Source organism: Pan troglodytes, chromosome 2 (genome assembly GCF_028858775.2).
Source record: "Pan troglodytes isolate AG18354 chromosome 2, NHGRI_mPanTro3-v2.0_pri, whole genome shotgun sequence".
NCBI lineage: Eukaryota > Metazoa > Chordata > Mammalia > Primates > Hominidae > Pan > Pan troglodytes.
The window spans coordinates 60,958,066-60,983,804 of record NC_086015.1 but is presented as its reverse complement, the minus strand read 5'-3'; the positions used below and the strand labels follow the sequence as shown (position 1 = coordinate 60,983,804).

General features: G+C 42.6%; 1 protein-coding gene across 7 annotated transcripts in view; it reads left to right on the top strand.

The window, feature by feature from the left end:
• ARHGEF3 (Rho guanine nucleotide exchange factor 3) overlaps positions 1-25,739 on the top strand; it is a 353,349-nt gene that overhangs the window by 115,592 nt on the left and 212,018 nt on the right. For all 7 annotated transcript variants that reach the window (XM_063805891.1, XM_009445681.5, XM_009445683.5 and 4 more), the window contains one exon: positions 6,170-6,236. In XM_063805891.1, the coding sequence (XP_063661961.1) occupies positions 6,170-6,236 (67 nt within the window). The remainder of the gene's footprint in view (positions 1-6,169; positions 6,237-25,739) is intronic.

The following is a 25,739-nucleotide window of genomic DNA, read 5'->3' as shown; positions in this document are numbered from 1 at the left end:
CTGGAACTCCTGGCCTCAAGAGATCTTCCTTCCTTGGCCACCCAAAGCACTGAGAAGCTTTAAATTTTAATTGCTATTTAATCTGTAGTTATGTGACCCTATTCATAACAGTATTTATTAGTGTCCTTTCCACCTCTTTTTGAATTTGGCCAGTTTTATCTATTTAATGTCTATTTTGTTTGTCTTTTCCCTTCTGCCTTTTTAGCATGGTTTTCCTTTGGCTTGGCCTACTTTTCCCTTTTCTCATCACCTGTTGAGTCCTTCTTCTCTGTTAGGTCTCAGAGAGGCCTCATTTTCTCTGGGAGGTCTTTCTGGCTCCTCAAACTTTGGTCAAGACCCTGCGGCACTCCTCACTACCACTTAAAAAAAAGCAATTTGCCATGTTGTAATTTTTTGGAGGGGAAGAGGGTGGATCTGAATGCCCTGTGAGGACATGAAAGCAGGAACTGAATTTCTTGTCCACTGCTGATCTCTAATGTCTGGCACCATGCCTGACATGTAGTAGCTGCTCAATAATATTGGTGAATAAATTAGTGGGTGAGCTCCCACGAGTAGAGTACAGACCCATTCTCCAAAGGTGAGGGCTGTCTTTAAGGGGCCATTCTCAGCTGGACTGCTGCAAAGAGGATTCAGCTAGTGACTGAGAAATTGTACCAGCTGACCATTTCTGAGGTTCTGTGATTTTTTTTTTTTTTTTTTTTTTTGAGACAGTCTTGCTCTTTCACCCAGGCTGGAGTGCAGTGGCACGATCTCGGCTCCTTGCAACCTCTGCCTCCCGGGTTCAAGTGATTCTCATGCCTCAGCCTCCCGAGTAGCTGGGACTACAGGCATGCACCACCATGTACAGTAATTTCTGCATTTTTTTAGTAGAGACGGGGTTTCACCATATTTTCCAGACTGGTCTCAAACTCCTGACCTCAGGTGATCTGCCTGCCTCGGCCTCCCAAAGTGCTGGGATTACAGGCATGAGCCACCGCATGCAGCCTCTGTGATTCTTTTTTCCCGTAATTTATGAGGAAATAAAGAGTTGGAGTTGCAGCCATGGCATGAGTAGAATGAAGCTGAGTGTGACTCATTGAGCCATAGAAACGTTATTGGGATGTCCCTTTGTTCAAGAGAGAGACAGGCCAAAGTGATGAGCTTTCTGTTCTGCAAACTACCTCTTCACAGTGAGCTTCTCCACAAAGAATTGGGTCTTCACCTGGCTAAACACCTGCCATTCTTTCATCAACTATGTCCTAAAAACAGAAACTAAAAAGATATTTAAGTGAAAGAAGCCATTATCTTCTTAAGTGGTTCAATCAGAATAAAAATACCTGGCACAGGTGGTACCACATTCAGCACAGATTTCTCTTAAAAAGTATAGCTGTTTGATTTTTCTAGTAATGCTACAATTGTTCTGATGGATAAAGAGAGGTAAAATGAGAAAAGACGAAAAAGTTTTGTTAGCAAGATGTTCTGGATTAAGAATTCAGACAGTAAAATATTTAAAACATATACAACTTGCTGACAAAGGTGGTAGTCTTTGAGAAGGGAAAGTGGAGTTAGGAAATTAAAGAGAAGTCTCTTTTCATGGTTACCTCAGGTCCAGATTTGTGGCCATGTTGTTATCTAAAACAAATATTCATAACACATTGAAGCCTTTGTTTTCTTTTGTGTATATTTTACCCAGTCCTTAAGAGTGAGATGTAAATTTCATTGGCCCTCCAATATGAGCCTCACCAATGATAATGGTAACTAACATTTACCCTTACTGGGTTAAAGAAGGAGTCTTCTCATAATGATAATAGCTAATTTGAGTACCTACTAAGTGCCAGACTCCCTGCTAGCCATTTTTTTTAGTACATGAATTTATTCCTTCAATTTTGTGAAAAGGGATTATTAGCCCCACTTTACAGATGAGAAAATGGAGGCTCAGAGGGAGTAGAGAGTAGGGAACTTGCTTGAAGTCCCCCACCAAGAAAGGGAGGGAGCCACTATTAGAAACCCAAGCTGGCTCTTCCCTAAACACCATGTTCTGAGCCCCACACAGTGTGCAGACAGCAGGAGCAGTCTAAATACATGTTCAATTCTGAACCCATACTAAGAAGCTGTTGTATAAGTGGTCGCTAAACCTCTTCTCAAGGTGACGAGAAACAGTCACATTTGTTTTCACATGGTGGGAAAATAAATTCTGCACTAACCCTAAGGCCTATTGCTGCTGACCTTATTCTGTTTGATTCCAGACACATACACTTGAATTTGAGATCATTCCCTAACTGAACCTTGAATGCTGATTTTTCTCTGCTACTGTGGGCATTTCTCAATTTCTATTATGAGCTTTCCCAAGGGTGGGGAGCTTGTGGCTTTTCTTTCCCACCTTTTGTAGGGTTGTAACCTCCCTCCACGATAGCAGCCCCCCAACTCCAACCCCTCCAACAATCTTGGAAGTTTCTCTCTTGCTGCTCACCCATCCCTGGCTTTCCTGTGAATCCCTCTATGGAAGTGGTCATACTTATCCTTGTGACATCTGTGAGACACTGGGAAATGCTGCCTAGACAGAAGGCTGTGCTTTGTAACCATGTGTGTACACCATGCACAGCCTGCTCACATGAGGAGCCTGAGGGCTGGACACAGACGATAGACAAGCCCTCCAAGCCTTGTTCAGAAGCTCAGCTGAGTGTCTTTGTGTCTGGGAAACCTGCAGCATCAAGTGCTATTTTCTCACTTGGACTTTTGCTGATTGTGCAAAATACTGCTTCTACAATAGAAGAAATATACCCAGGACTGAGAGGCCCCTCCTTTGGTGAGGACCTGGTGTTGGTGCTTCCGTGATGGTGCACTTTATGCTGCTAGGATCCTTCACCAGCTTCATCAAGAAGCCTTCTCATCAGTATGGTTCTCCTTCCCTGAATCTGTGCATTAAAGCCACCTGGGTGGTAGTGTTTGGCTGGGGAGAAGGAGGAAACTATCAGGAGGCTATTATGGTATCAGGATATAATTTTCAAACATTTATTATTATTTTTAGAGACAGGGTCTCACTCTGTCACCCAGGCTGGAGGGCAGTAATATGATCATAGCTTATTGCAACCTCAAACTTCTGGGCTTAAGCAATCTTCCTACCTCAGCCTCCCAAGTGGTTGGGACTACAGGCAGGCACCACAATGTCTAGCTAATTTTTTTTTATTTTTAGTAGAGATGGTGTTTCCCTATGTTGCCCAGGCTGGTCTTGAACTCTTGCCTTCAAGCAATCCTCCCACCTTGGCCTCCCAAAATGCTGGGATTACAGGCATGAGTCTTGTGCCTGGCCTAGAATTGTTAAGAGAGACTGTAGCTAATGTGAATGACCGGAAGCCTGAATGGTGGTGGGATGAGAGGAAGGTGGGAGCTAACAATTAGGGACAGCCCTTCTCTCGGAAGGTCTCCTGGCAGCTTCTCCAGCTGACACAGGGACACTTAAGTTGCCCAACAGTGTCCCGAATGGACAGATATGCTCTGATGCTTTTTCTTTGGCTATGAGGCCTGATGGTGGGAAGCCCTGCTAAGTTGCTGCCCTCCCACAAGGAACCCCCAGGCAGCTTTCTTTCAGGGGTATGCTTTGCCCTGTTTGGGGGGGCTTCTCTTCATGTGAGAGGGACTGCATCCTCTGGATCTGGAGTCAGACACATCTGGGTTTGAATCCCAAATTGGCCACCAAATAGCTGTGTGACTTCTGGCATGTGGTTTAACCTCTCTGAGCCTCAGTTTATCTCATCTATAAAATGCAGTAGTGACAATGTTCCCATTATATCATATTACATAATGTTATATAAAATTATGATGTAAGATTATTTATTTAAATGTATGTAATGCCATTATAATATATTGTGTATAAAATGTTATATAACACCATTATAATGCTGTCTGTATGTCATGTATTTACATTATAACATAATAAGCTACCTTATAAGATTATTGTGAGACTTAAGAGTACCTAAAGTGCTTAGTCCTGGGCACATCTGTAATTGAATCTGTGTTAATTATTGTGATAATTAACATTATGTGTGATCTTCTGTGGATTGCAACATATAAGACAAAGACACATTTACTCAGAATGTTCTGGTATATATTGTTACTTTAGAAGCAATGAATTCCATCAAATAGTTAGGAAAGCAAAGCCCAGTTATGACTGAGAGGGAAGGGAGTGGTATCCAGGGAGAAGTATTGTTGAAATCCAAAAATTTTGTTTTAAAACAGACATTTATTTTCAGAAGGACTTAGGCCAACATGTAACTTAATGGAGAAGGGTATGAAACATAAATAACCACCCACATGTTCTCTGTCTTGCAATCTTATTAGCCTGGGTTTTTATTGCTTAGGTGTGGGTGAAGAGGAGGTTGAGGCAGGAGGGGGCCTGGTTTAAAGGCACATCAGGTGGGAGTTCCCATAGTTTTGGTGAGTTGACCTGGCTCTTCTGTGTCAGCCCTGCATCCTGGGTTGAATGCTGTTCTTGGAGCTAGGTGTTGAGAGAGAAAGGGGGACAGGGGCACCACACTGACAGCTGGTAAAAACTTAGCAATGACAGAACCAGAGTTAGAGTCCTCATCTCATCTTGACTCAACACAGAGGGTATTATTTCCCCTGTTTTGCATGTAAGAAAACCAAAGCTCAAGAAATTAAGCCTTGTGTTCAGAGTCACAGCGCTAATAAACACCATGGTATTTGAGGTCAGACAACTAAGAAAAGAATCCTGATTTCATCTGTGTGATCAGAATCAAAGCACTTAATATCCCTAGGCGTCAGTGCTCTTATCTATAAAATGGGTACAATAATGCATCCTAACTCACAGGGTGAGAGTCATGGGATTAACTATGTAAAATATTAGCATATGCTTTTTAAAGTGCTCTATTGGTTAGTTGCTGCTATTATTGTAATTACCTTGTATTTTATCTCTTTTGTATGGTAGAGCCAATCAAGATTTTTACTCAGCTCTAACATACCACAAAGCCTGTACACTGGTCACTACATGCTTTCTGCCTTGCATTATTGCTGATTACAGCAGAGAGGTCAAGGTAAAAGTGACTATTGTGTAACCATCCTTTTGGGGTTTGTTTGTTTGTTTCTGAGATGGAGTCTCGCTCTGTCACCCAGGCTGAGTGCAGTGGTGCAATCTCGGCTCACTGCAACCTCTGCCTCCCGGGTTCAAGCGATTCTCCTGCCTCAGCCTCCCGAGTAGCTGTGATTACAGGTGCCCGCCAGCATGCCTGGCTAATTTCTGTATTTTTAGTCGAGATGGGGTTTCACCACGTTTGCCAAGCTGGTCTTGAACTCCTGACCTCAAGTGATCTGCCTTTTTCGGCCTCCCAAAGTGCTGGGTTTACAGACGTGAGCCACTGCGCCTGGCCAGCCTTTTGGTACATCAGTGACTAAAGCCCCAGGAAAAGTCCAAGGTGGATGCTTTTCAGAGATGCTTTTCAGCAAACATGAAATCTGAATATCCATATTGACAGACATCACATGTTTTAGAGGAGTAATTTATCCATAAAAATATTGAAAAAGGTATTCCTGTAGTTATATTGGCAGCTACAAAATTTGATTAGGAGACAGAAATAAGGTGCTTCTGGTGTGCCTGGAGTCTCTTTGTGCTGGTCTGTCTTGAAGCTCCCTCCACTGCCTCTAAGGAAATTGATTCATGTTGAGAGGTTAACAGGTGAGGAAACCAGTTTCAGCTTGTTAGGCGGGGGCTAAATGTCCCGTTGATGGTTGCTTTAAAAACCTGGAGCTCAAATGTACCCCTTGCTGGAACTCCCCAACATGTCTGTGTGACAAGGGAGAGCTCCAGGCTGAGCTGAAGCTATACATCTCCTGATAGTGTCCATGTGGGAATTGCGTCCATGTGAAAATTCAAGACAAAGATTGTGAGTCTGGTCTGACTTTTTTATTGCATCCAGGTTGCGTGTTAGATTTTATTTTACTTTGTACAGATGAAGGGCTATTTTAAGGGACTCTGGGACTTTCCTGCTGGGGAACTGAGAAGGAGTTTGGGGTGAATTTGGCTGCTGAAGATTGCAGAGCTGTTGAAAACTCCATCCACCTTGTTTGGGCCATTTCTTGAGGCATCTCTCTTTTTGATAAACCTGCATTTGAAAGCAGTGACTTCCTCTGAATATCCAACCACTGAATAATGAATACATTGTCTTTTCTCTTCTAGGCCTAAACGGCAGCGGCAAAACAACTTTCCCATGTTTCCCTCTCCTAAAGCCTGGAATTTCAGAGGGGTAAGTGTTGCCCTGGGTAGCCCCGGCTGTTAAATGTCCTATTATGAATACATGCTTGGCCTCCAGAACGGACACTGTCAGGGTTGGTTTTACTAATCAAAGTCTCCATCAAGAGCGCATCTGTGCTTTACCACTTGGGGAAGTCACACTTGAATCAGTGGTTGTGGGTTAAGTAAAAACTCCAAGTGGTGGCCAGGCGTGGTGGCTCATGTCTGTAATCCCAGCACTTTGGGAGGCCAATGTGGGAGGATCGCTTGAGCCTAGGAGTTTGAGACCAGCCTAGGCAACATGGCGAAGCCGCTACTCTACAAAAAAAAAATATGAAAATTAGCTGGGCACGGTGGCATGTGCCTGTAGTTCTAGCTGCTCAGGAGGCTGAGGTGGGAGGATCACTTGAGCCCAGGAGATGGAGGTTGTGGTGAGCTGAGATCATGCCACTGCACTCCAGCCTGTGCAACAGAGCGAGACTCTGTCTAAAATTAAAAAAAAAAAAAAAAAATTCAAGGGCCCAGTAAGCTTCTGCTGACATTCACCTGCCCTGAGGGTCTTGGGCTGCAGGAAGCATTTTGTGAAGAAGCTAAGAAGTGTCAGGGTTGCTGAGGCAGGCATTGGGGCTGTTTTCTTTGGAACCTGGAGGGAACCAGTGTACAATGAAGGAAAAAAGAAATCAGAAATGTAGAGTTTATTTATCTGTAGATTTATGCCTTCACAGGGAGCTTTGTTTTCCAGAAGGAGAAGTCTGTAAGCTTTAAACAGATTTTAGGAATCATAAAATTTGACCAAGCACAAAGCAATCAACCTTGCTTGGGAGATATAGAGGTATAGGAAGGGTCAGATTGAACTTCTTGATGCAAGGTTGTCTTCCTCAGCATAATAGTGATGATAATAATAATAATAATAATAGCCACAGTGTATGGAGGTCCTGCTGTGTGCTAAAGTGAATTCTAGCGCTAACCTCAGGAGCAAAACTTGCATCTGTAGAGAATGCTCTGAGCTCTTTTTCACTTCCAGGCCTTTGCACATGTTCCTTCTGCCTAGAGCACTCTCTTTGCCCAGCACCACACTCCTACACACACTGCTCCTGGCCTACCCACTTCACCCACTGGGTCTCAGCCTTGACATCACCTCCTCTTGGAAGAAGCCCTCATGACCACCCCCTGAATCTGAGTTCCTGAATCCCCTATGTACCCCTGCAGTTTCTTACTATTGTGCTTAGTCCTTACTGAAATTTAAGATTGGAAGACTCAGGCATGAAGAGTGTAGCAACCTTGTCTTTCTCTCTTGTTCACTACTGTATCTCTGGGCCTAGTACAGTACCTAGCACATGTATGCTTAATTAATTTGTCAGATGAATGAATGGAATGAATGAATACTTTTCTCACATCCATCTGATACCAAATACTTTTCTTGCATCCATCCACATGTTACCTTTAGATTGCGTTTCAAGTTCAGGCCTTTAGTCTTTTTAATACTGTTCTGACTGGTTCTATTCACACTTTAAAATCTTGTATAGATCTCAGTCATTTTCTCCAAGTGTCTTATTAAAAATAAATATAGATCATGGAACTATTTTAGCTCAGGTTACAATATGCTTTTTATTGAGTACAAAGAGAAATGTGTTGACTTCTGAAATAGATGTGCATGTCTTACTGAATGCAAGTCATGCACTTCCTAAGTCATTTATGGTTTTGTGGGTAGGATCTCCATTTCTCAAAGTGTATCCAGTTGTGTGATCATAACCATTAAGTACAAAAGGCTGGTGTGGTCAGATCTATTTGGGACATACTGAGTGTATTAAACTAAATATGCTCGCTACTGCAGGGCTTCTCAGAGCCTTTGATGTGTTGATGTACGTGGAGACTCCATAAGGAGAATTGGTGGAGTTTATAGCATTTCCCGAAGTCATTGATCATGAAATCCCTTGTTGACCAAGTAGATTGTATGCACTTTGGAATAGCTGACATTAACAGTCAATTTTGAACTATAGAGAAATTAGATCTCTTGTGAGCAAGTTAGCCTTTTTGAAGGCCTTTGTTTTCAGTGCTTGCCCTATCCATCCTCCCTTCAGAATTGCTCCCCTTCTGCTCCAACAGTGGTCATTAGCCAAGGCTTGTGGGTACACGTGGAGTGACCAACCATCCAGGTTTGCCCGGGGACTGTCCTGGGTTGAGCACTGAAAGTCCTGCACATCATGAAATTCCCTGGAACCAGGCTAACTGGGACAATTGATTATCCCACCTATGGCCACGAGACCTCTTCAACTGTTTTCCCTTGAAAAATGTTCTGTGAATTTTTTAGCACAACTCTGGTTTATAGAACTTGTTACTCAAAGGAACCTGTTAGATACATACTTGGTTTAAGTGACCCTCTCTTTGCCCCATCCTTGCCAAATCTCTCTAACAAAACAGTCACATTAATTTGCTGGGCACTGTGGCACACACCTGTAATCTTAGGGACTCAGGAAGATTAGGCAGGAGGATTGCTTGAGCCCAGGAGTCTGAGTCTAATCTGAGCAACACAGCAAGACTCTGTCTCAATAAATAAATAAAATAAAATAAAAGTAATAATTCACTGCAGGAAAACAAACAAACAAACAAACAAAAAACACCAACCCTGCCCCTGGCTAATTGCAACCAAGTGGGTTTCAGAATTCAATGCAATGTTGACTTCAGGTTCAGCCCTCAAGTTCTTAGCTAGCTCACAAGATTTTCCCAAACAGCAAAAGTTGTCAGTTAGGTGATTAGGCCATTTGTGATGTTTATCTTGATCTCCTGTCCTTGCCTTGATTTCTTCTGGGCCCAGAGGCTTATTGGTAAAATTAGACAAACTGACATCAAGATATACCAGAGGGAGACAGTTCAGGGCCTGGCCAAAGGCCAGATTCCTCCTTGGCCAAAACTGATCTCTCTTTGCCTCAGAGTGTAATCCAGTGACATGGTCGGGGACTGGGGAAGGGAACCCAACCAAGTGGAAACACCCTCACTCCCAGCCAGGACACACTTTGTAATTGTCATTATGGTAATTAAAATTGAAGAACGAGAAGGATGCAGAATGTCAGGATGAAGACATGTGAGGCATCATCTAGCTGACACATCTTCTGTAATGAAATCTGACTCCCAGGTCTGTTAGGCCAGAATGTGCATGCTGTTCTAGGGCAGGGTATGCTTTATGTGAACACTCTGCTTTCTTCTTTATCTAGAAAGGAAGGTTTCAGAATCTCTATGCTAGCAAATTTTCCATATTTATATATGTGTCGGAGAAAGCCGTTGTATTATAAGCATTTGCAATTTCATTCCTCTTTAGCTTGCAAAGAAAAGGGATCCAGGCCGGGCACAGTGGCTCATGCCTGTAATCCCAGCACTTTGGGAGGCTGAGGCAGGAGACTTACTTGAGCCCAGGAGTTCAAGACCAGCCTGGGCAACAAAGCACGACCCTGTCTCTGAAAACAGAAGCAAACCCCAAAATTAGCTGGGCGTGATGACCTGTTCCTGTAGTCCAAGCTATCAGGGAAGCTGAGGTGGGAGGATCACTTGAGCCCAGGAGTTTAAGCCTGCAGGGAGCGATGGTTGCACCTCTGCACTCCAGCTTGGGCAACAAAGAGAGACCTTGTCTCAAGAAAAAAAAAGAAAAGAAAAAAAAAAAGAAAAAGGATCAGTGTTTGTTCACCAATGTCCTAGGCACTTGTGAATTTAAGGGGATGGGGTGGGGGACGAGGTGATGGTGAGAAATGGTTTGGAAAAGGCAAGAGAAGAAGGAACCACATTGCTCTCGAGGAGAGGTACAGTGGGAGAAGCTGGTAGGCAAGATCTGGGTGGCTGAGGAGCAGACTTTTTGGGAGAAGAGAGATTTCAAAATAACTTTAAAGAAAGTCTTGCTGAGTGAGTTGTATTGCACCCCCGTCTTTGTCTTCCCTGGAAACATTCCCTGCAGACCTCCATTAGTCCTCAGACATTAGGAGTTGCATTTGTGTTTTTCCTTTTTTATGCTGGAGTGTTTGGCTGTAGAGAGGCTCAGAAAAGGCTATTGACACTCATATTACACATCCCCTCTCCTTACCAAGTGGTTTAGCCCTTTCCCGGATTTTCATCTTCATTAATTGCAGGGTGCATTCTGCCCTTCAGTTCCCATGCTTGTCTAAGGAGACAGAGGCCCTGGGTGTTACCAACCCTCCAGGACTTCCCCACTCTCCTGAGCAAGGTGTGGCACTGTGCCCACCACTTACCAGACCCATAGGTGCTGCAGATGCATTCACCAAGAGAAGCAGAGAGGATGGTTTAGGGTGGAGTGGACATGGAAGGAACAGTAGGAGAAAACCATCACAGAATGGGAGGAATGAGAAGGCTGAGAGAGGAGGAACCCTGGGGGGTGTCTTGCTGTGAGGCAGCTTCTCCATCACGTACTCACTGCACATCTGCTCCCATCTGGTTGGGGCAGTGCTGATCTCAGAGTCCAGAATTTCCACCCTTCCTTGTGAAAATATTTGCTGCAGCTCCTCCTGTTGGGGTGGGGTGGAGGCACTGAGGCTCAAGGAAGACACACACTCTAGAGCTGTGAAAGTCTCTGGAACACAGCTCCTGCCATTGCCTGTAAGTTAACTAGGAAATGCTTAACCAGGACCTGCTGTGAGCAAGGCATTGTTTTAGGTGCCAGAACTGAGGTTTTAATTAAATACGGACCAAATTTCAGAGCCCTTTTTGTCTTGTCTCCTTCTCCAGTGCCTGGTCTTTACTTTTGTCTAGTCCATTTGAGAAGATTTTCTAGACTCTGGGGCTTAGAAGTAACTTTGGACATTGTAGCCCCAACCTTTTAATATTTAGACAAAGAAAACGAGACCTTGTATATTAGTCAGGACTCCGGGTTATAAGTGATAGAAACTCAGTTAAAACTAGCTCAAGTATAAAGGGAATTGGTTGCTCATGTGACTGAGGGAAACTGAGGTGGGTAAGCTTCAGGCACAGCTGTTTCCAGGTGTATTCCTTTTCTCAGCTTTGCCACTCTCTTGGTTTGTCTTCTCCTACTGCAGATGGATGTTTTTGAAGGAACAGGGTGACCATAAATGGCCACACATTTCCAGAGGCAAGAGAGATTTGCTTCCAGGATCCACATATGAAATCCCAGTGTAGGACTCTGATTATCTGGGCTTGGGTCACATAGCTATGCCTCGGCCAATCGCTATGGTCAAGAAGATGGGGTACTATGATTAGGCCTTGGTCATGTGCCTTCCTCCATAGTCAGGCAGCCAGGTGGACAGGGCTCTGTAACTGGTAGCTCCACTGGAGCCACTTGAGGTGGGGAAGGGGCAGCTGCTCAAAGTAAAAGTTTGGTATTGTTACCAAAAGGGAGTCTGGTTCCTGGACAGCCAGAAAATAATGGAGCCCACTCCTGAGGGTCACTCACAGTGAAGAGATCAGGACTAGAACCTTGTCTTTTGACAAGAGGTCCTGAACCTTCTCCACACTGCCTTGACCCATTCCATTCTCCGTGTATAGAAGGAAGTTGCCAAAACCTCATTGTAGCCAAATGTTTCTTGAAGGTCAGATGGAGAGTTGCTCTGAAATTCACAACTCAGTAAAGTGACAGAGTCTCTAATGCTCACAACACACCAGGCCAGGTCAGTATGTATTGTGGCTTTACCATCTCTACACTGCAAAAGAAGCCAGCAAGCCTTTCACTTCTCTTGCAGCCTCAGTTTGTCCATTTACTTTTGTTGACTGAACGTCAGCCCCAGGCCAGGCTGTGGCAGTCCTGCATGGTAGATAGTATGTATCCCCAGTCCAAAGATGGGGAAACTGAGGCCCACCCCTGCTATTTGCCTAAAGTACAGGTGTAGTAATTGGCAGAGTCAGCATTTGAATGCAGGACTTTCTGTTCCCAGGCCGTTAGAGTATATTACCTCTTTAAAACAAGGCTGATGACACATACCTTGTCCCCAAAGGAGGTTAGATGTGAAGAACTTTTTAAAAGATCTTTTTAAACTTTTCATCACCTAGAATCCCTTTTGATTTCCTTCTACTCTCTTCGACTTTATTTTAAACCTTTTAATCTTCCCTACTAGATGTATGAAAAAATGATTTGTTACCCCAATTTTGTAATGGTAATTACTAAAACAATAGCAATAACTTCATTTATCCCAGGTATCTAACCCCTGGCATTCACTTACATTTTACCTGGCACTGTGTTGAGCACTTTATGCATATATTACTTCTAGAAAAATCTTAAGAGGTGGGTATAGTTTCAGCCTCATCTTCATTTTATAAATGAGAAAATACAGTACCTTAATATTCTATTGCTGAGTAACAAATTATTATAAATTTAGCAGCTTAAACAGCAGTCGTTCATTAGCTTGGAGTTCTGTGGATTAGAAGTTAGGGCATGGTGTAAGTGAGTTCTCTGCCCAAGATCTCGTGAGACTGAAATCAAGCTGTCAGTCAGGGCTAGAGTTTCATCTGAGGCCTGGGGTCTTCTTCGAAGTTCATTTGGGCTGTTGGAAGAATTCAGTTCCTTGTGGTTGTCAGGAGGTTCTCATTTCCTTGCTGGCTGTCAGCTTGGGGTCGCTGTCAGAGAGCTTGCCATGTCATCTTCAAAGTCAGCAATGGAGAATCTCCCTCACACCACATCCATTCATGCTTCAGATGTCTCTGACTTGAGGAAGAGCCAAATTCCTTTTAAGGGCTCATCAGACTAAATTAGGCCCACTCAGATAATCTCTCTCTTGATGATCTAAAAGCCAATGATTAGTTACCCAATCATGGGGGTGATATCCCATGACATTACTAGGTTCTCATTGCACCCAAGGGGAGAGGATTATACAAGGTGTATACACTAGAGGATGGGAATCTTGGGGACCATCTTAGAATTTTGCCTACCACACAGAGGTTTAGAGAAGGGAATAACTTGCCCAGAGTCACACAACAGGTAAGTGGTGAAGCTAGGATTCGAACCTGACCTCACCTCATTCCAAAGCACATGTTCTTGGCCAGCATCTGTGTGGAACTTTTCTTTAGTATGAAATTATTTGCAAGTGGGGAGAATATTTGCAATATTCACCTCATACTAACCTCTCTAACATACAGAGGACTCTTGGAAAACAGTAACACAAATTTGAAAATCTAATAGGAAAACAGTTAATGGATCAGAATAGGCAGCATAGAAGAGAAAATACATATGACCAGTAATCCGAGTCAAATTGTGCATTCTAACTAATAATATACAAATATTTTTAAATTATGAAAGTGCAGGCACACCTCAGAGACATTGCTGGTTCAGTTCCAGACCACCACAATGAAGTCAATAGTGCAATAAAGTGAGTTACATGGATGTTTTGGTTTCCCAGTGCATATAAAAGTTATGTTTACACTATACTGTAGTCTATTAAGTGTGTAATAGCGTTATGTCTAAAATATATATATATACCTTAATTTAAAAATACTTCAATGCAAAAAATGCTAATGATCATCTGAGACTTCAGCGAGTTGTAATCATTTTGCTAGAGAAGAGTCTTGCCTCAATGATGATGGCTGCTGATGGATCAGGGTGGTGGTTACTGAAGGCTGGGGTGGCTGTGGCAATTTCTTTTTCTTCTTTCCTTTCTTTTTTTTTTATACTTCAAGTTTTAGGGTACATGTGCACAACGTGCAGGTTAGTTACATATGTATACATGTGTCATGTTGGTGTGCTGCACCCATTAACTTGTCATTTAACATAGGTATATCTCCTAATGCTATCCCTCCCCCCTCCCCCCACCGCACAACAGGCCCCGGTGTGTGATGTTCCCCTTCCTGTGTCCATGTGTTCTCATTGTTCAATTCCCACCTATGAGTGAGAACATGTGGTGTTTGGTTTTTTGTCCTTGCGACAGTTTGCTGAGAATGATGGTTTCCAGCTTCATCCATGTGCCTACAAAGGACGTGAACTCATAACTTTTTATGGCTGCATAGTATTCCATGGTGTGTATGTGCCACATTTTCTTAATCCAGTCGATCATTGTTGAACATTTGGGTTGGTTCCAAGTCTTTGCTATTGTGAATAGTGCCGCAATAAACATACGTGTGCATGTGTCTTTATAGCAGCATGATTTATAATCCTTTGGGTGTATACCCAGTAATGGGATGGCTGGGTCAAATGGTATTTCTAGTTCTAGATCCCTGAGGAATCGCCACACTGACTTCCACAACGGTTGCACTAGTTTACAGTCCCACCAACAGTGTAAAAGTGTTCCTATTTCTCCACATCCTCTCCAGCACCTGTTTCGTGACTTTTTAATGATCGCCATTCTAACTGGTGTGAGATGGTATCTCATTGTGGTTTTGATTTGCATTTCTCTGATGGCCAGTGATGATGAGCATTTTTTCATGTGTCTTTTGGCTGCATAAATGTCTTCTTTTGAGAAGTGTCTGTTCATATCTTTTCCCACTTTTTGATGGGGTTGTTTGTTTTTTTCTTGTAAATTTGTTTGAGTTCATTGTAGATTCTGGATATTAGCCTTTTGTCAGATAAGTAGATTGCAAAAATTTTCTGCCATTCTGTAGGTTGCCTATTCACTCTGATGGTAGTTTCTTTTGCTGTGCAGAAGCTCTTTAGTTTAATTAGATCCCATTTGTCAGTTTTGGTTTTTGTTGCCATTGCTTTTGGTGTTTTAGACATGAAGTCCTTGCTGATGCCTATGTCCTGAATGGTATTGCCTAGGTTTTCTTCTAGGGTTTTTATAGTTTTAGGTCTAACATTTAAGTCTTTAATCCATCTTGAATTAATTTTTGTATAAAGTGTAAGGAAGGGATCCAGTTTCAGCTTTCTACATATTGCTAGCCAGTTTTCCCAGCACCATTTATTAAATAGGGAATTGTTTCCCCATTTCTTGTTTTTGTCAGGTTTGTCAAAGATCAGATGGTTGTAGATATGCGGCATTATTTCTGAGGGCTCTGTTCTGTTCCATTGGTCTATATCTCTGTTTTGGTACCAGTACCATGCTGTTTTGGTTACTGTAGCCTTGTAGTATAGTTTGAAGTCAGGTAGTGTGATGCCTCCAGCTTTGTTCTTTTGGCTTAGGATTGACTTGGCAATGCAGGCTCTTTTTTGGTTTCATATGAACTTTAAAGTAGTTTTTTCCAATTCTGTGAAGAAAATCATTGGTAGCTTGATGGGGATGGCATTGAATCTATAAATTACCTTGGGCAGTATGGCCATTTTCACGATATTGATTCTTCCTACTCATGAGCATGGAATGTTCTTCCATTTGTTTGTATCCTCTTTTATTTCATTGAGCAGTGGTTTGTAGTTCTCCTTGAAGAGGTCCTTCACGTCCCTTGTAAGTTGGATTCCTAGGTATTTTATTCTCTTTGAAGCAATTATGAATGGGAGTTCACTCATGATTTGGCTCTCTGTTTGTCTATTATTGGTGTATAAGAATGCTTGTGATTTTTGCACATTGATTTTGTATCCTGAGACTTTGCTGAAGTTGCCTATCAGCTTAAGGAGATTTTGGGCTGAGATGATGGGGTTCTCTAGATATACAATCATGTCATCTGCAAACAGGGGCAATTTGACTTCCTCTTTTCCTAATTGAATACTCTTTATTTCCTTCTCCTGCCTGATTGCCCTGGCCAGAACTTCTAACACTATGTTGAATAGGAGTGGTGAGAGAGGGCATCCCTGTCTTGTGCCAGTTTTCAAAGGGAATGCTTCCAGTTTTTGCCCATTCAGTATGATATTGGCTGTGGGTTTGTCATAGATAGCTCTTATTATTTTGAGATACATCCCATCAATACCTAGTTTACTGAGAGTTTTTAGCATGAAGGGCTGTTGAATTTTGTCAAAGGCCTTTTCTGCATCTATTGAGATAATCATATGGTTTTTGTTGTTGGTTCTGTTTATATGCTGGATTACATTTATTGATTTGCATATGTTGAACCAGCCTTGCATCCCAGGGATGAAGCCCACTTGATCATGGTGGATAAGCTTTTTGATGTGCTGCTGGATTCAGTTTGCCAGTATTTTATTGAGGATTTTTGCATCGATGTTCATCAGGGATATTGGTCTAAAATTCTCTTTTTTTGTTGTGTCTCTGCCAGGCTTTGGTATCAGGATGATGCTGGCCTCATAAAATGAGTTAGGGAGGATTCCTTCTTTTTCTATTGATTGAAATAGTTTCAGAAGGAATGGTACCAGCTCCTCCTTGTACCTCTGGTAGAATTCGGCTGTGAATCCATCTGGTCCTGGACTTTTTTTGGTTGGTAAGCTATTAATTATTGCCTCAATTTCAGAGCCTGTTATTGGTCTATTCAGAGATTCAACTTCTTCCTGGTTTAGTCTTGGGAGGGTGTATGTGTCGAGGAATTTATCCATTTCTTCTAGATTTTCTAGTTTATTTGCGTAAAGGTGTTTATAGTATTCTCTGATGGTAGTTTGTATTTCTGTGGGATCGGTGGTGATATCCCCTTTATCATTTTTTATTGCATCTATTTGATTCTTCTCTCTTTTCTTCTTTATTAGTCTTGCTAGCGGTCTGTCAATTTTGTTGATCTTTTCAAAAAACCAGCTCCTGGATTCATTGATTTTTTGAAGGGTTTTTTATGTCTGTATCTCCTTCAGTTCTGCTCTGATCTTAGTTATTTCTTGCTTTCTGCTAGCTTTTAAATGTGTTTGCTCTTGCTTCTCTAGTTCTTTTAATTGTGATGTTAGGGTGTCAATTTTAGATCTTTCCTGCTTTCTCTTGTGGGCATTTAGTGCTATAAATTTCCCTCTACACACTGCTTTAAATGTGTCCCAGAGATTCTGGTATGTTGTGTCTTTGTTCTCGTTGGTTTCAAAGAACATCTTAATTTCTGCCTTCATTTCGTTATGTACCCAGTAGTCATTCAGGAGCAGGTTGTTCAGTTTCCATGTAGTTGAGCAGTTTTGAGTGAGTTTCTTAATCCTGAGTTCTAGTTTGATTGCACTGTGGTCTGAGAGACAGTTTGTTATAACTTCTGTTCTTTTACATTTGCTGAGGAGTGCTTTACTTCCAACTATGTGGTCAATTTTGGAATAAGTGCGGTGTGGTGCTGAGAATAATGTATATTCTGTTGATTTGGGGTGGAGAGTTCTGTAGATGTCTATTAGGTCTGCTTGGTGCAGAGCTGAGTTCAATTCCTGGGTATCCTTGTTAACTTTCTGTCTCGTTGATCTGTCTAATGTTGACAGTGGGGTGTTAAAGTCTCCCATTATTATTGTGTGGGAGTCTAAGTCTCTTTCTAGGTCTCTAAGGACTTGCTTTATGAATCTGGATGCCCCTGTATTGGGTGCATATATATTTAGGATAGTTAGCTCTTCTTGTTGAATTGATCCCTTTACCATTATGTAATGGCCTTCTTTGTCTCTTTCGATCTTTGTTGATTTAAAGTGTTTTTTATCAGAGACTAGGATTGCAACCCCTGCCTTTTTTTGTTTTCCATTTGCTTGGTAGATCTTCCTCCATCCCTTTATTTTGAGCCTATATGTGTCTCTGCACGTGAGATGGGTTTCCTGAATACAGCACACTGATGGGTCTTGACTCTTTATCCAATTTGCCAGTCTGTGTCTTTTAATTGGAGCATTTAGCCCATTTACATTTAAGGTTAATATTGTTATGTGTGAATTTGATCCTGTCATCATGATGTTAGCTGATTATTTTGCTTGTTAGTTGATGCAGTTTCTTCCTAGCCTTGATGGTCTTTACAATTTGGCATGTTTTTGCAGTGGCTGGTACGGGTTATTCCTTTCCATATTTAGTGCTTCCTTCAGGAGCTCTTTTAGGGCAGGCCTGGTGGTGACACAATCTCTCAGCATTTGCTTGTCTGTTAAGGATTTTATTTCTCCTTCACTTCTGAAGCTTAGTTTGGCTGGATATGAAATTCTGGGTTGAAAATTCTTTTCTTTAAGAATGTCGAATATTGGCCCCCACTCTCTTCTGGCTTGTAGAGTTTCTGAGGAGAGCTCAGCTGTTAGTCTGATGGGCTTCCCTTTGTGGGTAACCTGACCTTTCTCTCTGGCTGCCCTTAACATTTTTTCCTTCATTTCAACTTTGGTGAATCTGACAATTATGTGTCTTGGAGTTGCTCTTCTCGAGGAGTATCTTTGTGACATTCTCTGTGTTTCCTGAATTTGAATGTTGGCCTGCCTTGCTAGATTGGGGAAGTTCTCCTGGATAATATCCTGCAGAGTGTTTTCCAACTTGGTTCCATTCTCCCCATCATTTTCAGGTACACCAACCAGACGTAGAATTGGTCTTTTCACATAGTCCCATATTTCTTGGAGGCTTTGTTCGTTTCTTTTTATTCTTTTTTCTCTAAACTTTTCTTCTCGCTTCATTTCATTCATTTGATATTCCGTCACTGATACCCTTTCTTCCAGTTTATCGAATTGGCTGCTGAGGCTAGTGCATTCATCACGTAGTTCTCATGCCTTTGTTTTCAGCTCCATCAGGTCCTTTAAGGACTTCTCTACATTGGTTATTCTAGTTAGCCATTTGTCTAATTTTTTTTCAAGGTTTTTAACTTCTTTGCCATGGGTTTGAACTTCCTCCTTTAGCTTGGAGTAGTTTGATCTTCTGAAGCCTTCTTCTCTCAACTCGTCAAAGTCATTCTCCATCCAGCTTTGTTCCATTGCTGGTGAGGAGCTGCATTCCTTTGGAGGAGGAGAGGCACTCTGATTTTTAGAGTTTCCAGATTTTCTGCTCTGTTTTTTCCCCATCTTTGTGGTTTTATCTACCTTTGGTCTTTGATGATGGTGACGTACAGATGGGGTTTTGGTGTGGATGTCCTTTCTGTTCGTTAGTTTTGCTTCTAACAGTCAGGACCCTCAGCTGCGGGTCTGTTGGAGTTTGCTGTAGGTACACTCCAGATCCTGTTTGCCTGGGTATCAGCAGTGGAGGCTGCAGAACAGCAGATATTGGTGAACAGCAAATGTTGCTGCCTGATCGTTCCTCTGGAAGTTTTGTCTGAGAGGAGTACCCGGCCGTGTGAGGTGTCAGTCTGCCCGTACTGGGGGGTGCCTCCCAGTTAGGCTACTCGGGGGTCAGGGACCCACTTGAGGAGGCAGTCTGTCCATTCTCAGATCTCCAGCTGCGTGCTGGGAGAACCACTACTCTCTTCAAAGCTGTCAGACAGGGACATTTAAGTCTGCAGAGGATTCTGCTGCCTTTTATTTGGCTATGCCCTGCCCCTAGAGGTGGAGTCTACAGAGGCAGGCAGGTGTCCTTGAGCTGTGGTGGGCTCCACCCAGTTCGAGCTTCCTGGCTGTTTTGTTTACCTACTCAAGCATCAGCAATGGCAGGTGCCCCTCCTCCAGCCTTGCTGCTGCCTTGCAGCTGCCTTGCAGTTTGATCTCAGACTGCTGTGCTAGCAATGAGCGAGTCTCTGTGGGCGTAGGACCCTCCAAGCCATGCACGGGATATAATCTCCTGGTGTGCCATTTGCTAAGACCGTTGGAAAAGCTCAGTATTAGGGTGGGAGTGACCCAATTTTCCAGGTGCCATCTGTCACCCCTTTCTTTTACTAGGAAAGGGAATTCCCTGACCCCTTGCACTTCCCGGGTGAGGCAATGCCTCACCCTGCTTCGGCTCATGCTCGGTGAACTGCATCCACTGTCCTGCACCCACTTTCCAACACTCCCCAGTGAGATGAACCCAGTACCTCAGTTGGAAATGCAGAAATCACCCGTCTTCTGCATCACTCATGCTGGGAGCTGTAGACTGGAGCTGTTCCTATTCAGCCATCTTGGCTCCACCCCTGGCAATTTCTTAAAATAAGATAACAATGACATTTGCTGCATTGATTGACTCTTTCCTTTCATGAAAGATTTCCTGTAGAATATGATGCATTTAACCCATAGGAGAACTTCCAAAATTGCAGTCATTGCTCTCAGATCCTGCAGCTCGCTTTATCAATTCAGTTTATGGAATATCCTAAATCCTTTGTTATCATTTCAAGAATGTTCACAGCATCTTTGCCACAAGTAGATTCTATCTCAAGAAACTACTTTTTGGCTGAGTGCGGTGGCTCACATCTGTAATTCCAGCACTTTGGGAGGCTGAGGTGGGTGGATCACTTGAGGTCAGGAGTTCAAGGCCAACCTGGCCAGCATGGTGAAACCCCGTCTCTATTAAAAATACGAAAATTAGCTGGACATGGTTGCACAGGCGCCTGTCGTCCCAGCTACTTGGGAGGCTGAGGCAGGAGAATTGCTTGTACCCGGGAGGCAGAGGTTGCAGTGCCCTGAGATAGCACCACTGCATTCCAGCCTGAGCAAAAAAGTAAGACTTTGTCTCACAAAAAAAAAAAAAAAAAGAAAAGAAACCACTTTCTTTGCTCATCCGTAAGAAGCAACTCCTCATCTGTTCAAGCTTTATCATGAGACTGCAGCAATTCAGTCACATTTTCAGTCTCTACTTCTAATTCTAGTTCTCTTGCTATTTTCACCACATCTGCAGTGACTTCCAACATGGAAGTCTTAAACCCCTCAATGTCATCCATGAGGGTTGGAATCAGCTTCTTCCAAAGTCCTGTTAATGTTGGAATTTTGACCTCTGTCCATGAATCGTGAGTGTTCTTAATGGCATCTAGAATGGTGAATCCTTTACAGAAGATTTTCAATTTACTTTGCCCACAGCCACCAGAGGAAACACTGTCTATGGCAGCTATGGCCTTAAGAGATGTTTTTGTTTTGTTTTGTTTTTGTTTTTGTTTTTTGTTTTGAGACGGAATCTCGCTCTGTCATCCATGCTGGAGTGCAGTGGAGTGATTTCGGCTCCCTGCAACCTCCACCTTTCGGGTTCAAGCAATTCTGCCTCAGCCGCCCGAGTAGCTGGGATTATAGGCGCCTGCCATCATGCCTGGCTAATTTTAGTATTTTTATTAGAGATGGGGTTTCACCATGTGGCCAGGCTGGTCTCAAACGTCTGACCTCAAGTGATCCACCTGCCTCAGCCTTCCAAAGAGATTTTTTTTTTTTTGAGTCGGAGTCTCTCTCTGTCGCCCAGGCTGGAGTGCAGTAGCGCGATCCTGGCTCACTGCACCTCCGCCTCCCCGGTTCAAGTGATTCTCCTGCCTCAGCCTCCCGAGTAGCTGGGATTACAGGCACCCACCAACACACCTGGCTAATGTTTGTATTTTTAGTAGAGATGGGGTTTTATCATGTTGGTCAGGCTAGTCTTGAACTCCTGACCTCAAGTGATTCGCCTGCCTTGTACTCCCAAAGTGCTGGGATTACAGTCGTGAACCACCGTGCCTGACCTAAAGAGATGTGTTTTTTAAATAACAAACTTGAAAGTCAAAATGACTCCTCTATCCATGGGCTGCAGAATTGATGTTGAGTTAGCAGGCATGAAAACAGCATTAATCTCCTTGTAGAGCTCTATCGAAGCTCTTGGGTGACCAGATGCATTGTCAGTGAGCAGTAATATTTTAAAAGGAATCTTTTTTTCTGAGCGGTAAGTCTCAAGAGTGGGCTTAAAATATTCAGTAAGTCATCCTGCAAACAGATGTGCTGCCATCCAGGCTTTGTTGTTCCCTTTATAGAGCACAGGCAAAGTAGATTTAGCATCATCCTTAAGAGCCCTGGGATTTTCAGAATGGTCAATGAGCATTGGCTTCAACTTAAAGTCACCAACTGCCTTAGCTCCTAATAAGAAAGTCATTCTGTCCTTTGAAGCTTTGAAGCCAAGCATTGACTTCTCTCTAGCTAGGAAAGCTCTAGCTGGCATCTTCTTCCAAGATAAGGCTTTTTCATCTACATTGAAAATCTGTTGTTTAGTGTCACCACCTTTGTCGATTATCATAGCCAGATCTTCTGGATAGCTTGCTGCAGCTTCTACATCAGGACTTGCTGCTTCATCTTGCACTTTTATGTTATGAAGACAGCTTCTTTCCTTAAACCTCATGAACTAACCAACCTCTGTTAGCTTCAAACTTTTCTTCTGCATCTTCCTCTCACCTTCATAGAATTGAAGAGAGTTAGGGCCTTGCTCTGGATTAGGCTTTGGCTTAGAGGAATGTTGTGGCTGGTTTGATCTTTTATCCACACCACTCAAACTTTCTCCCTTTTAGTGATAAGGCTGTTTTGCTTTCTTATCTTTTTATGTGTTCACTGGAGTAGCACTTTCAATTTCCTTCAAGAACTTTTCCTTTGCATTTACAACTTGGCTGTTGGGTACAATAGGCCTAACTTTCAGCCTGCCTCAACTTTGGACATGCCTTCCTCACTAAGCTTAATCATTTCTAGCTTTTGACTTAAAGTGAGAGATAGGCAACTCTTCCTTTCACTTTAACACTTAGAGACCGTTCTAGGGTTATTGAATGGCCTAATTTCAATATTAGTGTGTCTCAGGGAATAGGGAAGCCTGAGGAGAGGGAGAGAGATGGGATGGTTGGTTGATAGAGCAGTCAGAACACACACATTTATTGATTAAGCTCACCATCTTATATGAGGATGGTTCGTGGCACCCCAAAACAATTACAATAGTAACATCAAAGATGACTGGTCAGAGATCACCGTAACAGATATGTAATAATGAAAAAGTTTGAACTATTGAATTTTGAGTGAACAAAAATGTGATGCAGAGATGCAAATTGAGCACATACTGTTGGAAAAAATGGCACTGATAGACTTGCTCAATGCAGGTTTACCACAAACCTTCAGTTTGTGGCACCTGCAAAGTGCAATAAAGCAAAGTGCAGTAAAATGAGAGATCCTTGTAATAAAAACAATAGCAATAATAATGTATTTCATTTGTTAGCCTTTGGAATGTGCTAGCTACTGCTCCTAGTACTTTGCAAGTAATCACATTCCCCTACAGCACTATTTAGTCAATATTATTATTATCCCCAGTTTTCAAATGGGAAAACTTCTAACAGAATCATCCCCAAAGACCCACAGCAATTAAGTAGTGGATGTAGCTTTTGAACCCAGTCAGTCTGGTTTCAGAGCCTGTGTTCTCAACAATGTGATGATTGTAACAAGTGCAATTGATGCAGAGGCATATAATGTAAAGCATATATTTATAGGATTTAAACCATAACTAAAGAAAAGCACATTAAAACCATAAAAACTAAAGTGATCCCTTCTTACGGGGAAAAAATATATTAATATATACATAGAAAGAAGTCTCGTCACTGATGAACAACAATATGGAGTAGATGAAGTCCCAGAGAACTGTTGTTGTGTTAGTTACATATTTTTTATAAAGTCTGAATTTTTTAAAGAGAGTGTGTATTGCCTTTATAATTAGCAAAATAGTACACTTAGAATAATTAAAAAAGAACTCCTTCCACAATCACAATCTTCCACAAGCAACAGGAGGCTTATATTAAAAGTTTCAGGTCTTAGAACACATCGGGGTGTTTCATTGAACATGTTCTGTGGGCCGGGCATCATGGCTCATGCCTGTAATCCCAGCACTTTGGGAGGCCAAGGCAGGTGGATCACTTGAGATCAGGAATTTGAGACCAGTCTGGCCAACATGGCAAAACCCTGTCTCTACTAAAAATACAAAAATTAGCCAGATGTGTTGGCACACTCCTGGGACCCCAGCTGCTTGGGAGCCTGAGGCAGGAGAATTGCTTGAACCCAGGAGGCGGAGGTTGCAGTGAGCCAAGATCATGCCACTGCACTCCAGCCTATGCGATAGAGCGAGACTCTGCCTCAAAAACAGAACATGTGCTGTGGCTAAGCCTCTGGGGACTGATGAAATCTGGGTACACAGAAGGGGCTGGCACATGCTGTGGTGTGCTCTGCAGTGCTTCAAGATGTTTGCCCCCACCTCCTCTCCCAGTTCTCCCCACCTCTCTGAGAGTCAGTCTAGAGGCTTCTTCCATGCGCCCTTGGGGTTAGCAGTTTTATTGGTCAGCCCAGAGTCTGAGTTTGGTGGACAGTGCTTGGCAGCCATAACAAATGCTTAGATGGTGAAAAGGTATATGCTTTGGGGTCAGAATGCCAGATTGGGGGCTTCAGACACATTTCAGAGCATCAGGTCTCTTGTCTGCAAAATAGGTATGGAAAATAATGCCATTTTCTGAAAACCAGAGACTTAGTAATTATGTGTGTAAAGTGACCCGAAGAATGTCTCTCATGTAGGTAAGCACAGAAAATATTAGCTCCATATAACTAGGGTTCCTTTATTCCTGAGATGACTGTTTTCTAAAGATAAGTATTTAACAGATGCTTTTTTTTTAAAATGTGAGCTGCCCCCTCATAAAGGCAAAACCGACCATACCTGGGTTTCCACTTAGTCCTGCTTGTCTCATTTCCCTTCAGGCAGTAGAGAAGCCAGGCTGTATAGATCCTGACACCCGTGAGGGAAAGCTCACGTCATCTTCAACCTGCTGACACCAAAAATATGCCAGGAACATTGGAGCTCATTCTTAGATTCAAAGCCGTTTCTTTTTCTGGCCATATGTGAGGTCTGTGGGAGTTAACAGTAGGCTTGTGTGCCAGTTGAGCAGATTTGCATTTTTGAGTTTCTAGATGCCTGTTTATTTTATATAGTTATCGTTTTGATTAGTCCTTGCTTAGTCCCTTTTTAGTTCCAGAGTTATGCAGGGTAAAATATGCTTTTACTTTGGCCTTCTGGGTTAATTACAAAATCCTAGTTGCAAGTGACAGGAATTCAACTCAAATTAGCTTAAGCAAGGAGAGTTTTTAAAGATACAGGGGTATGGGAAGTATTTCGTGGAATGCAGTGGAGGCTCAGAAGTACCTTGAACCAGGCACTGGAAGCCCATGAGGATTCTTGACTCCTCTCTGCTGTTAGCACTTTTGCTTGGCCAACTGACTTTTTCCATTTCTCAATACAGTTGAAACGCAGCCATCTACAGAGAGACAGCCTTCTCTCTCTCTCAGAGCCAGAATTACTAGGGAGGGATTCTGATTGGTCCGACTTGGATCAAGTGGATACTCTTGGACCAATCAGCAGTGGCCAGGGAGTGGGATTATGCTGTACCACCATGGTGACTCCTATGGTAACCATAGTAACAATGGGGGAGAAGGGGCAGTTTCTAGAAGGAGAAGGAGGCACTGGAGCAGATACAAATAATTCCTGCCTACAAAATTCTTCCCTGTCTTTCCTCCTATCATAAAAGGTAATCATCCTGATTCCATTTTTTCCTGTCTGACTCCATGTGGGCAAAACTCCTAACTCCTCTTCTTTCATCTTTGGTTAGAAGCAGTCCATTTAGTTATTGATTTTTTTTCAACCTGGACAATCTCTTCTGGGAGCAAGAACAGCCTGTTTGGCAAGCTATTCAGCAAGGCATAAAACATAATAGTCCTCGGGATGAATCAAAATAATAGCAGGTCCTAGAAAATTGTGTTCTTAAGCCATTTCTAGACTGTTGGGAAGTATTGGGGTTCAGTCAGGGGTTTTAAACAGAAGGTGGTCCAAGAATCAGTCTCAGTATTGTTTTGTGGTTAGTCGTATTGATGACTGTTCATTGAAATTTTTATTTTTAATTGTAATCAAATGTAGCCTTTATTACACACACAAAAATGTCATGT